At 34.5% G+C, this 14,998-nt stretch overlaps 1 protein-coding gene across 1 annotated transcript in view; it reads right to left on the reverse strand.

The window, feature by feature from the left end:
- Positions 1 to 14,998, reverse strand: part of LOC103594618 (PDZ and LIM domain protein 5-like) — a 169,955-nt gene that overhangs the window by 87,737 nt on the left and 67,220 nt on the right. Inside the window, 1 exon segment of the mRNA XM_008577858.1 lies at positions 11,961 to 12,112. Within this exon segment, the coding sequence (XP_008576080.1) occupies positions 11,961 to 12,112 (152 nt within the window).

Genomic DNA, 14,998 nt, shown 5'->3' on the forward strand with positions numbered 1-14,998 from the left:
ATAACAGAGATCAAGGCAGGTAAAAAGAAATTATTAGGTAGGACTAGTAACATTTGGAAAACTATTTACAAAGCTAATTTACTATGAAAATGCAGGCTTTAAAATACATTAAAGAAAAAATTTGACAATATAAATATTCTGCCACATATGTGCTTTCCACAGCCAAATACTCCTATTTACTTTTCAAACTTATATAAAGCTTAAGCTATTTCAGTCTTTGAGACTATAATAGTAACAAGAGCCACTGGAAAACAGTTGGGAATGACTTGAATTTCAATCCTTTCAAAAGCTCCTGAAGCTATGGACAAAAAAAATGTTTATTTGGAACTCTAAGGAGACTGCTGCCATTAAATACAGAAGAATGACCAGTTTATCACTCTTTACCCCACTAATAACTTCTTGTGAATGATTTTTAAATTTATAGAAAGGCAAAGTAGCAAAAATTACTGTATGTATACAAGTGGCATTCTCTACAACTCAATGCAATAAACGTGTACTGAGTATCTTCTATGTCCAAGCCATGGTGGTAGGCACTGAAGTATGTAATAAATATAAATTGTTTCTGCTCTTGAAGAGTTGGGTGCGATCTTGTTACCCCCTAATCAGTGAGCATGCTACATTTCATTCAACTGTTCCTTTTCATACAAGGAAATATTGTGTACTTCTCATTCAAAACTCTGAAATTGAGCTTTTTAAAAACATTTTAAAATGATAATAAAGGTTAGGTTAATTTGGTGGAATCCAGTGTTGTAGAATTACGCTCCTTTCAATCTGCTAATAGGCAGATGTGGCCAGGAGAATCTTCTCATAACTCTTCAACTGTCCTGTGGTCTGTGTCTTTCTGTCTCTGCTTCCCTCCCCAACCTCATGTGGTCTCTCCTTAATCTCTCCCTCCCTGCAGGTATCTCTCTTCCCTAAGTCCAGATGGTTTGAGATATTTTTGACCAGTGGTTCCCAACCTGATGTAATTGACACACATTTTAAGTTTTCACAAGTGATCCATAAGTAAAGTCTGCTTAAATCATGTGTATATTTGGACTTTTAAATAAGTATAGATTCTTGTAAATAAATGTAGAAAAGAAGTCCTTACAAAACGTTAGAAACCAATACCCTACACTGTGAGCTCCTTGAGGACAGATATGAGGACTTTCTTCATACCCCTAGTGATCAGCACAGCATGTGTTCGATTAGTATCTACTGAAAAAATGAATCTTAAACATTTCTGTTTAAGACACAGGCATTATGTCTAGCAGCTGTGCCTATCCCCACCACCAGACTGCAATGCCATGCTAATCTATTCTACTCTATTCAACAACAGTCTGTTTTGAGACAGATACAAAGGCTAATGAACAGGTAGTTACAGATGAATGTGGGAGGTTGATAGACTTTGGGTATGTTGTCCCCACAAAGCTCATGTTGAAATCTGATCCCCAATGTGGTAGTGTTGAGAGCTGTTTGGGTCATAGGGGTGGATCCCTCATGAATAGGTTAATACCCTCCCTCCCTGGGGGTGTTACTACCCTCTCTGCAGGTAGGTTCCCAAAACAGCCAATCTTGGGTGTTCTCTCTCTCTCTCTCTCTCTCTCTCACTTCCTCTTGCCATGTGAGTTGCTGGCTGCCCTGCCATTTTCTGCCATTAGTAGAAGCAGACTGAGGCCTGCACTACAGGCAGCTGTTCCAGAATTGTGAGCCAAATAAACCTGTTTTCTTTATAAATTACCCAGTTTCAGGTATTCTGTTATTGCAACAAAAATGGACTAATACAGAGATTCAGGCAGGGACTGAGTCTTTTTGCTCTGGGTAATGGGGTAGATGGTGGGGCCATTCATCAAGACAAGTGCAGCAGCAGGAGATGAGAATTTGTGAGACAAGGTGCAGAGCTCAGTGTTGACTTTGTTGAGCCTGAGGAATGTGTGAGATATCCAAGTGAGAAGCAGTTTCAGTAACACTGCAGGAGCAGAAGCCAGACTACAGCAAGCAGAAGAGCAAGCAAGGGTAAGGGGGAACAGAGCAGAACACTTAGCCTGGGCCAACCAGGATAAAAATCTAAGACAGCTTTGACTCTTCCCTTATCCCTTATATCCAGACCATGGCTGTGGCTTTTAGAATTATTGCTGACAAGTTCTAATTTCTCTCCCCCTCTGCTTTCTATTTCAAGCCCTCACTTAGACACTCCCTGGTGGTCTAGAGGTTAGGATTCGGCACTCTCAAGCCCTCACTTAGTAAGGTTACTGCAATATTTACCTGACTAGTCTCCCTGCCTCTGGTCTCTCTCCACCTTCTTTCAAGCAGTCTCACTAAGTATTGTCCTAAAAATGTCACTTTCTGATCAAAACTTTTAATACCTCAGTGTCTAAGACCCTGCAGTGGAGTATTCTGACCTCACTTTCCTTTCATTCTTTTCTCTATTTCCAGTTAGTCAACATGCTTATCCCAACACATTTTTTTTTTTTCCTTCTCCACGACCTCAGAGGGTATTCCTCCACCTGAGATAATCTTTCCATCCTTCAAAGTCTAGCCCAGGTTTCAGCCCCACCATGAAGCCTTTCCATTTGAATGGGATCTTGACCTCCTTTGAACCCCTGTAGCACCTTCCATCTCTTCTTATCCCAATGAAGAGATTATAAATTCCTTAAAGGCAGAGATTATAAATCACCCTCTTTACATCTACCTCTTATGGCTGTTAGTTATAAAGTAAATCTGAAAGAGAAGTCCAAAATTTTTTATTTGATGAATATTATGAGATTTTTCAATTAAAACCTCAGTAAGTAATGATACTGCTGATAACGTATTTTCAGAGAAAGTTCCTTCTAAAAGTATAATAAAAACATAGTCCAAAAGTTAGTAGTTTTACTTGATTTTAATATGTTACTCAGAAAATTACCTTGAGACGGAATACACATAAATTTGGATAAGAGGAGAGTGAGAGAAAAAGAACTCACACTCTTTTGTTTGTTTGTGTTTGGTCTGTTTGTCTTTCTGACTTAACCCAGAGTAAAAGAGAATTACAACTGTATCATCCCTCTAAGGAGAACAAGAGGAGTTAGCAGAATAAACAAGACTAGGTGTGTACTGGTTTCTCTTTGCTACTACTATCTTCCCTGCCAGGTGGGCCACAAATTATTGGTTAAGACAATAGTTTTGAACCTAAGCAATAGTTAGCTGGCAGTAAGATGTTTATATACATTACACTCTTTAAAAGAGCTTTAGTTACAATTGTGTGACCAAAAATCACTCATTTGACTAAACAATCCTTTCTTCAACACTTGTATCATCTTCTTTCTGACTTTTCCTCTCAATTTCGCCCTATTTCCCTCCAGTCACACTCATTTTGTTGCTAAGAAATAAAACAAATATCATCTTGGATATGGATATCATATTAATACTCACTTAACAGTCCTAGAAGGCAGGAATTACTGTGTCCGTTTACAAATGGTTAACTGAAACTCAGTGATAAAACTTGCCTAAGTTCACACAGCTAGAAAGTGGTGGAACCAGGATTTATACACCAAGTTTGCCTAATTTCAAAGCCAATGTTATTGCCATTCACCTTCTTTATATCTCTATTTCATGGTCCTCTTTTAAAATTCTGCACATAAGATTCTATACGCTAAAATTTTCTTTCACAAGAACTATTTTGGTTGTGATCCAAAAAAATTTACAATAAAGATTTAAAACAAAACAGGTCATTGAATACGTTATTTCCTAGGATGTTTCCCAAAGGAATATAGATTAAAATAAATTTTCCTTCAGAGAAATAAATATGATTTCATATGTTAAAAAATAACCATACACTTTTATGATATAAAGTTCTAAGTGAAGAATTCCAAAATCTAAAATATACCCAAACCAACCTATGTTTACCAAATCTGCTTATTCTCAAACTGCTACAGACTATTCAAAAAAGATGAACTAAATTGAACCTACAAGTCCATTTCTAATCATTTTTATCACTATTATGTTAAATAGATCAACATTTCTCTTCTATGTCTGCTGATTGATTTAACTGACAATTATGGTACTTTTCCAGTGAGTAATACTGAGCAAATAGTCCTTAAAACATGTTTTTCAAAATTCCTCAATTCTTAGTACTAATGGAATGCACACATAGAAGCCTGCTGAAGAACTGAGCCTTCAGTTCTTCTATCACAGAGATAAATCAGCAAATATAGTCAACAGGCTTATAAACTTGGGACAGAAAAATAAAAGAAGATGCTCTAATTTAGGACAGGCAACCATACACATAAGTCATTTTAACATACAGCGTCTTTGTAAAGCACATAGAAAATAATTTAGATATAATCTTTATTATAGAATACTGACAGGTGAGAGTAAAAATGAAAAATACTTTTTTAACAGAGATGCTGTTGCTTACAAGTAGAGGAGTCAAAGAGTTACCCCTACTGTACTACTGTCCCATCTGATCACTAGGAGACTAATAAGTAAGTCCTTTGCTACAGCAAAGAAAGTGGAGAGGACATAGGCTTTGAATTGACCTGAGTTTGTTAGGCAAGTCACATAAACTCTCTAAACCATTATGCATTCACCTGAAAAATGGGTATGTTAACTCCTTCCTGAATGGCTTGATATAAGGATTAACTAATATATGTGAAAAGGCATGCACAAAATGGATTATCAATACATGCTTGTCCTCTTACCTTTCCTAAGAAGTATTTCTAATTTTACAAGGGAGGTAGGGGATATAATCAGACTCAGTCCTTCTCAAAGATGGTCATCCTCCAACCTGAGAATTAAACAAGAAAACCAAAACCAAAACAAACAAACAAACAAACAAACAGTAAAAGCTAAATTGCAGAACAGATACTAAAGAAGCATGTGAAATACTAAAGACAAAAAAGTAACCACAAATGGGATGATGTGCAACTTCAAGTATTAAAAAAAAAGATAATCCAACTAAATGTCATTTAATTCACATGAACAGAAATATCCCAGATAGAGAACTGAAAACTCTGATTAAAAAAAATACTTTCTAAAATCCTGCCTCTATGTTATTAGTGAAAGAAATAACAGAGTTGAACCCAAAAAGCAAACAGCAATAGGATATTAAGCAATCTGTTAAAATGAAACAAAAGATGGCTAATAGCTTCAGTCTGGTACAGCAGCGTCTTTTTCTCTTTTCTTGTAAGCCAATGTGCCTATAAAATTATTCCAATCTGTCATTCATTAGTAGTGGTTACTGGACCTCCGACAAATTTTTTGTTGTTTGAAGGATAAAGCAGAAGTGGGAGGCAGCAAGAGAGTACACCAATATTTTTCAAAATTGGACCCTTCTAAATCTTTTACTTCCAATAATAACAATTAATACACTAAATGAAGCCCAAACAACAAAAACTAAAAACAACCCTACAGACATGCCACTACTAATACTGAATAAAACAAGGAAGATTAGAAAAGCTATATAAATTCTCTGTGATTCCAAGAGGATTAATTTAAAAATATAAAATAAGGAGAAAAATACATAGTATTTTCTGATGACTAGAGGCTATTTAAATAGCCATCTGACCTATCTTTCACCTTTAAGTCGGCAGAGTAGTACATGTCACTTTGCTAACCTGGCACAGTTTAAGATAAATCCAGTGAAGAAAGTCCAATTTCCTGATTCTCTCAGCCAAAATAAACAAACTTAAGTTGGTATGATCTAACAGCAAACTCCAGGGAACAAATCCATTTACAGTTGAAAAACCAGAACAAGAACCAGAATTTTTACTGCAAAAAGAGAATTTAGAAATCACCCATCACTTCATTTTATAGTCAAGAAAATTAAGGTCCAGAAGTTTAGTGACTTGCCCCAAATCATACAGTAAGTTAGTAGCAAGTTTATCTATGTCCTATGCAGAGAATTACTGAAATAAATAATAGTTAAAAATCTTATTCACAAAATCTAACTCTAATGCAGTTAATAGTTCTCAGATATCAAAGCTTTCGCAAGTAATTTTCTTCTTTAATTAGTTGAAATAATGAAATTTTAAAAAGGATCCACTTCAACTTGGATTAAAATCATAGGCAAAATGTATCTGATATTTAAAACTAAGCACACTGCTCTTTGCCTAAATTTCCCAAGAGGAAAATAGTTTTTAATAGAATTCTTCATAGTCCAGTTGTAGCACTCCTAGAATTAGTACCAGTTGCAGAAAAAAATTTTTTCCCAATCATTTTCAAAAATAAAAGATAAATCAAAATAAAATCTTCCACACCTCTATATTCTTTAGATATCCAGAGTATATCAAGTCTTATTTTTAAGGGTATCACAGGACAACATGTTTACTTTACTACATTATCCCCAAATTAGACTAGATATGTTACAAAACAACCTTAATCAAGCAAGCATCTTTATCTCACTTTTTCTTAACTAAATCCTATCATAGGATATTGAGGCTGGGAATAAAAACGAAATCAAATTTAAAAAATACACACATACATTTTAAAAAATATTACTATAACAATATTAATTACATAATAATAACTATATAACAATAATATTTAATGCAAAAAATTTACAAAACAAAATTGCTGGTAATTTTCATTTCAAAAACAAAAATAGCTTTTCATCCCCCTGGGGATTCTTGGGTGGAGATGAGCAGAATTTGGCAGCAGTGGTAATCATCCAGTGTTTCTACCAGGCTAGAGAGAAAAGGCAGTGCCACCACAATTAAGACTGAGGAGAGGCTAGGTCTGCTCCTTCTTCTGACCTCCCTTTCCAATAATGAACTCATTTCTCTCCCAAATCCTGCTCTAGATCTGGCCAAGCATCTATAAATTTCCAGTACTTTTTCAAAAATATTTAAAGGCCCAGGAAAACTAAAATTTCATTACAAACATTACAATGACCCACAATGCCTGCAAGTTCTGTCCCACTTTACTCCCTTCCTGTTACCTCTATGACTTCACCTCTTACCAGTCTGTCTTCACTCACTCTGCTCTAGCTATACTGGCCTCCCTGACGGAGGCCACCACACTGACTCTTCCCTCTTCCTGGGACATTCATGCTCCAGATATCCAATAACCTTCTTGCTGTGGCTTACTTTCTTTCTTCCTTTTTCTTATTGAAACATAATTGATTGCACATATCTGTGGGGCACAGCATTGAACATCAACACCTGTGTGCAATATGTGGTGCTCAAATCAGGATAGTCAGCACATTTAATATTACACAATGTAATCATTTTTTACAGCCCTTTACCAATTTCTCACTTATGCCCCCTTCTGGCTCCCCCTTTCTTACCTCTAGTGGCCTTAGTTCTGCTCTCTTCTTTTGAAAGTTCAATGAATTACTGTGATTGTTGCATCTTTCCTTCTTTCTTTTTTTATTGATGTTTTTAGCTCCCACTTACAAGTGAGGACATGCGGTATTCCTCTTTTTGTTCCTGGCTTATTTCACTTAACATAATTTTCTCTAAGTTCATCCATGTTGCTGCAAATGACAGAATTTCATTCTTTTTTATGGCAGAGTAGTATTCTATTGTGTATATATATCACATTTTCCTTATCCAGTCATCTGTCAATAGACATTTAGATTGGTTCCAACTCTTAGCTATTGTAAAACAGAGCTGCAATAAACATGGTAGTATAGGTATCCTTTTGACATGATGATTTCTGTTCCTTTGTGTATACGTCCAGCAGTGGAATTGCTGGATTAGATGGCTGTTCAATCTATAGCTATTTGAGGAAACTCCATACCATTTTCCATAATGGCTGTACCGATTTATAGTCCAACCAACAGTATAGGAGGGTTCCTCTTTCTCTGCATCTTCACAGGCATTTGTTATTCTGTGTCTTTTTGGTAATAGCCAGTCTAACAGTGAAATGATATTTCACTATGGTTTTGATTTGCACTCTCCTGATGCTTAGTGATGTAGAGCACTTTTTTTATATATCTGTTGGCTATTTGCATATCAAGAAATGTGTATTCAGCCCCTTTGCCCATTCTTAAATTGGGTTACTTGTTTTTTTACTGTTAAATTGTTTAAGTTCTTTGTATATTCTGGATTTTAATTCATTGTTGGATGCATAGTTTGCAAATATCACTGTGGCTTTCCTTGACACTCTATTTTAAATTGCAATTCACTATTTCTGCACTCTCTATCTCACTTATATGCTTTATTTTTCCCCGTAACACTTATCACCACATGATATACTAAACATTCTGCTTACTTGTTTATTGTCTGTCTCTGCCCACTCAAATGTCAGTACTATTAAGGCAGGGATTTCTGCTCACTGCAAGTACCTCAGCATCTATATCAATGCCTGGTACATACTAAAAGTTCTATAAATATCTGTGGAATAAATAAATGATTCCAAGTTTGGGAAATAATGCTGGTGTCGATCAAATAATTACTTATTAGATATCTAAAACACAAATCTATACAAGATGTTGTCCAATACAAATAGTGCCTGGTCTTTGCTTTCAAGAAGTCTTGTTGGAGAAAGTAGACTAATTTACATGAAGTAAATCAGTTAATAAAATAGGTAGTATTAGGTATGACTATTAACTAATTAGGTTTATTTGTAAATGACTCATGGAATTAGCCTTGTTATTCCTGATTACACCTGTTGTACAATTAAATGCTGAACTGAATGGTATAAACAGTTTCACACAACTTCAGAGGGGGACAAAATGAATGAGGTGCAATAGTAAGAAAACACTGTGGGCAGAAGACTAGTTTTGATATGGATCTGGTGGATGTGAAGGCATGTATTCGCAGTGAACAGGTAATGGGCATTGCAGATGAAATGAATTTCATGAGAGGGCCTCAAGGCACGTGCGGGACAGTGAGAAACCTATTCCAAATCTATTTGAAATAGAATAGAGAGCATTCAATGATGAACAGTGGTAATCTGGAGAGGACAAATTGTGTGGGACTACGTTATAGAGAACATAATGTTCTGAGCAGAGGACCCAGGTCTGGATAGAATCTCATAGCACATGCTGTTGGTGCCCAGCCTGGACCCCCCAGAACCCTCTTACGGTTTTGGTACACCCATCTTCCAGGTGCTCACTGCATTGCTGCTAAAGCTTCACATCAGCAACTTTCTGTGAAAGCAATACAAGTTACCTCCCAGCCCTCTTCCCTGCTCCCTCACACACACACACTTCCAGGACAGCTCATAGCCAATAACTAACAAATGCAGGGGAAGGAACACAAAAGCCCAGTCCCCCCTACCTTGAAGCAAAACAGATTCTAAGGTGCAATTTTGTTCTCTACTTCCCTGGTGGATCAAGTATGGCTAGACATCCCCTGAGATCACATCTTTGTTCATCTCAGTTTTTTCTGCCTCCCAATCCTACTTCTGAGCAGAGGACTCAGATCTGGATAGATGAAGTGAAGCTAGACATCCCATGAAATCACATCTTTGCTCGTCTCAGCTTCTTCTGCTTCTCAATTCTATTTCCCTCACTTTCTTGCAAGTAACATTTGAAAGGACTCCCTTAATGTACAACTCATACAAGAATCCCCATCCCAGGCTCTGCTTCTAGGGAAACCAGACTAAGACAAGTGTGTAAAGGAGAGTACTACATATTCATGAAGAAAACAACACATTTGTGAAGAAAAGAGTCACATAGAGAAAGTACCGTTGTAAGTAATTCAGTATGGAAGGAGAATTCAGATCAGTTTGGTTGGTAGTGGTGGGAAAAAGTATCTGGAGTACAATTAAAAATGCTCTTCAAATGCAGAAATAAATGGAAGAAAAAATATTTGTTTTGATATAAGAAACAGGGAAAACTTTTGAAGAGAATGACCTTGGTATAGGGAAGAATCAAAAATAACTCTTCAAAGTTGTTTTTTTTTTTTTTCCATAAAAGGCAAAAGTATTTCTTCAGTAGCACTATCAATGATGTATCAAAAATTTTCTTAAATGCACACACTACGAAAACAGGCTAACATTACCTAACACAAGAAGTGTTCAAAAACATGTAGAGAATTACAATTAGTATCAATAGGACTCTAAAATTCTCCCTCATATCTTGGGTCCCTGAATATCTATATTCAGAAATATGAAAATAAGATTAAGTAGTATCCCCAAATGTTCATAACAAGTTGATTTTGTAAGTTGGTCTGTTAGACTGTGTATTTAAGTAGCTTAAAAGAATCTTTATTAGAGTCAGTAGCAGATTACCTAAATTGGAAACGCATCCAAAAAGGGTAACATCTGGTTTTCATCTATTCTTATTGGGGCCAGAAGTGTTTTCAATACAATATAACATACTGGGTCCTGGGTCATAAAATAGAAAGCACAATGTGAAAACAAGCAGGCTGGTATGAAAAAATGATACACAACCAAAGAAAAGAGCCTATATACCCCTACATAAACTTTCAATTTTAGAATGAGAAACAGCCCATCATGATCAGTATTTGTTTAGTCTTGTTGAGACCTCAGACAAGTTAAGCTTCTTGACTTCTTGGTCCCCTTTCAAAATTCATACTACGTAAGAATGCCTAGAAATAAAAATGATTACTTTCATTTCATTAGTAACAACATTTGTGCTACATGTCTCAATATACAGAACAGAAGGACTGAAACAGAATTTTGAAATATTCCGTTAAAATATTGACACAGAATTTTTTTAACAATAATTTTTTCTCATTGACTACTTTTCTATGCATTAATATGTATATCTAATAGCTATCAAAATTTAAAATACACATGACCACTGATTCAGCAGTTCCACTGAAAGGAATTTCTCCCACTAAATAAGAAAAAAGAAAAAAAAATAAAGAATACAAAGACGGACTGGTTAGAAAAATCATGATGCATCAAAGTAAATCTGTAAGTCTAAGTCAGTCTAAGTTTGTAAAAAAAAAAGTTCCTCTTCAGTTATAAGACCAAGGTGATACTCATCCAAACAAGTAAATACACTTTACGCTGTATAAATCCTTTAAATAGCAATCCTTAGAACAGCAGTAGCAAAGAATAGAGAAGCATTTCCAAAGTGCTTTCCACAGAACACTAGTTCCAGGAGAGGGTTCAAGGAAAAAGGTTCCATAGTCAAATATGTTTGGAAGGTACCACATATTTTATTCCCCTCAAAGATTCACAATGTGCATGGTAATTTACAGTAGACTATGATATATTGGGGGCCAGGAGGGCAGTGAAGAGTGTTTTCCAAATTTGATGCAATATAGAACACTTTTTTAATAATCAAAAACAGGACTTGTTTAAAACCCTCCATAACTACCTGGTAAATTATCAAGCTACATTTCTTATAAACCTAAAGGTTCGGAGCTATCATTCAATCACTCTCTATTCTCTCTTTCTCCTCCCTTCCCCTCAGCCCAAGATACTGCAGTGACTGTAACTTTATAATCCATAATAATCATAGGGAACTTAGCCAAATATACTTTTTAATCCTTACTTCTAGAAATCTTAAATTCAACATAGGAATCAATATTTTTAACAAGCACTCTAGGTGATTTCAATGCAGGCCAAATATTAGGATGCTCCAAATATCTGATATGTTATAATAAATGAGATGATTAACTATTTTTATAATTGAGGTCAGAGTAACCTTTAAAAGACAAGTTAAAAAAATCTACCCTTCAAATGAGATATTAAAAATTATTTTTCTACTCAAAAAAAAAAAAAAAAAGACAAACTAAGGAAAGCCAAACACTGCCCCCAAAAGAATACTCTCTAATATATTAAGGCCAAGAATCTTACTCTACAATAAGAATTCTTAGCCTGCACTCCACTAAGAAATTTCAGGAATTCTTGAATTTTCTGAAATTGTACACACAATTTTTATGAGTAGGTGAATACATGCCTTTTTATGGGGAAATAATCTATAGCTTTCAGCAACTCTCATACTGCCCAATTATCCAATTTACAAGTCATTATATTTTTTATAGTAGAAACTGCTTTTTAGTTAACATAATGAATCAGACACATGAAAACACATTCCTCAGTGTTGTTTTCTAAGAGCCAAACAAAAAGCAATTTACCTTTGCAGAGTCATATTCAAAGAGCCTGTACAACCCTTAATCTTGTTCTGGGCTTCAAGATGAGTCATTCCATGCGCACTTATTCCATCAATGCTGAGAACCACGTCGCCTATTCTTACATTTGCCTGGGATGCCTTTCCGCCATCTTTTAGCTGTAATAAATATATTTCATTAGGAGTTTCACTCTTTAAAAAATAAAGAATAACAAATGCAGATAAAAGTTATACTTTTGCTTATACCACAAGAAAAAATATTAATAATATACTACTAGAGTAATGCTTAAAATTCAAGTGATTTTCATGTTTATTTTCTTAAATTCTTATTTGCTCTATAAAAAACTGAAACAACTTACTGAGAAAGGTTCCCTGATAATTTCTCTATTTCTTTATTGTGTAAGATTAGCGTGTGATTGTTGTGAATGAGGAAGAGAAGGAGCCAAAGAAATTTCACATTTTAGCAGAAGAAAAAAAATGCAATCTGAATGGGGTTTTTGTAGAAATAAAATTTTAAAACTCTTTAAACAGCTATATTTTTCTTTGAGCACAGAGTAACACAGAGGAGAGTTCTACTGAATAATCCTTCCTGTTAAATCCAGTTCATATCCAATATTTCGGGACTGAATTCTTTTTGATCATTGGCCCAAATATCTTTCATGCTCCAGGCATTTAGAAGGATGCGAAGGAAACTTGTGTATCTGAGACTGCCCGATTTTTTTTTTTTTTGTCTGTCATAGTGCTTAATCCCTAATCTTTCTTCCCTTACTCAACAAAATATTCTATACATTTACATTATTTACTTTGATCTCCGTCAAACTTCATGAGTATATATCTCATTGCTCCAAAAGAAGTAAACACAAAGTTACAGTAAATGAAAGAAGATGCAATTTTCATATATACCTAGAAACATGAAACAAGTACAAATCAAAAGAAACCATTCTAATTCAAATCACAAGCTTAACAAGTTCAATAAGTACAAGCAGATCACATTGAATATTGGGTTGTTGGAAGATGGGTGAGACTAGGTCCAAAAAAGAAAGAAAGTAACCAGTACTTGAAAGTCTTCTATTTGTGATGACAAAAGAGTTCTAGAAAGGAATAGTGGTGATGGCTGCACAACACTGTGAATACAGTTAATACAACTGAGTAGTACACTTAAAAATGATCAGAAAGGTTAATTTTTAGGTTATATGCATATTTCGTTAGAGAAAAAAACTAATGATTTTAGAGAACATTTTACTACAATTACTTTTTGATAAAAACAAGCAACACAACACAAGACAAAATTTAAAAAACCCTCAGCTCACTGAACAAGAACTGAGTGCTGGATTTCATAATCTAGTGGCAAAGTAATAAGTATAATCGACATTATATATTCAGTTAGGTTTTGATTAACATCAGTTGTCAAATTCTTTCCTTAAAAATAATGATCAAGGCGGACCAATCCCAGTACACAAGAACATGTATTCCAATCTAAAAATCAAGAAAATAGTGACTTCTAGATCCACTGAGATAGGAACCATGTCTGTGTTTCCTCCCACATTACAGACCTTCACAAAATTATGCTAAATGATTGGATGCCACAGTATTTACTATTTAACACTGGAAAAACCTTTGGCTTGTTTTAACTTATGAAATTTAGAAAAACTAAAACATGATACAATTCGAAATTTATAAGCTAAAATGCTTATACATACATATAACAAGTGATTGATATACTAAGTTCTTAAAATTAGTAAGAAAAATGTCTATAGCAAGGATATGTAAATCTAACAAATACAACATGTAAAAGAAAATTTCAAACCCTTCAAATCAAATATCTCTATCACATACACACAGTGATTTATTTTCATCTTTGCACTAACAGAAGCAAACAACCCCTGCCCAGATATTTAAAGGTAAGAAGAATTAGTGAAATGCTTATAATTAAAGAAATAAAAGATTACAATATAACTCATACAAACTTACCAACATAGCTATATTACATATTCATATATTTTTATGTATATGTATATGCACAAACACATATATACATTTTTATCTTATATCAGATCATTGACAAAGTAGTTCCAAAATTCAATGAAAATTAAATGGATTGGATTTCAGCATCACAGAACTGAATCCAACATGAAAATAATTAAGATAGAATTGTATTAAGTATATTTTAAAACACTGTATAAATAGACATATTTATTAAAATATTAAAGCAATGTGTATACATGTATTTTGGAAAGGAAGAACTCTTTAAAAACAACAATAACTATATTGAATGATGTGACTTTACTATATTAAGTAATTCGTGCAAACTGTTTTAATAATTAGTATTTGTTAATTTAAATAGTAAAGAAAATATTTAATTTAATACAAAATACTAATTTTTCTTCTGTACTGGACATAACTAAATTGTTTAAATTATGAAGTACATTTACAAAGAAAACAATTCCTAAAAGCAGTTATGGAACCACTTTCTATGGGAATTTAGGAAGGTCACTTCACTTATGTTATAGGGTGTTATAATGATTACAGGAGATACTAGCACAATAAATGTTAGTTATTATTATTATTCCCTTGACATCAGATTAATAATCTGAGAAATGTGGGGGCTGTACTTGATGATCTCAAAGACCTTCTAAGGTCCCTGCCTGTTTTAAAATTTCATCTGTCTATGAGCTATTTGTACAAAGTTATAGGTCTAATCTTAAAATAAGAGTCAAATACAGAAGCCTTTTGTAGGACAAATGGACATCCATTCCCTACTAAAATGAGCAGATAAATTGAAATTTAAAATCCTCATAACGAGAGAAAGTACAAACATTATCATCCTAGATTTTATTTTAGCCAAGAAGGCCAAGCATAAAAAAAAATAAATTAACCAGAAATAGAACACAGCTAAATTACCTCATCACCCTCACATAAAGTCACCTTAAAATAGAAACACTGAGGGCCGGCCCGGTGGCACACTTGGTAGAGTGCGGCGCTTCGGAGCGCGGCAGCACTCCCGCCGAGGGTTCGGATCCCATATAGAGACCGGTCCGCTCACTG

Source organism: Galeopterus variegatus, unplaced genomic scaffold, assembly GCF_000696425.1.
Source record: "Galeopterus variegatus unplaced genomic scaffold, G_variegatus-3.0.2 Scaffold1590, whole genome shotgun sequence".
In the NCBI taxonomy this organism is placed as follows: domain Eukaryota; kingdom Metazoa; phylum Chordata; class Mammalia; order Dermoptera; family Cynocephalidae; genus Galeopterus; species Galeopterus variegatus.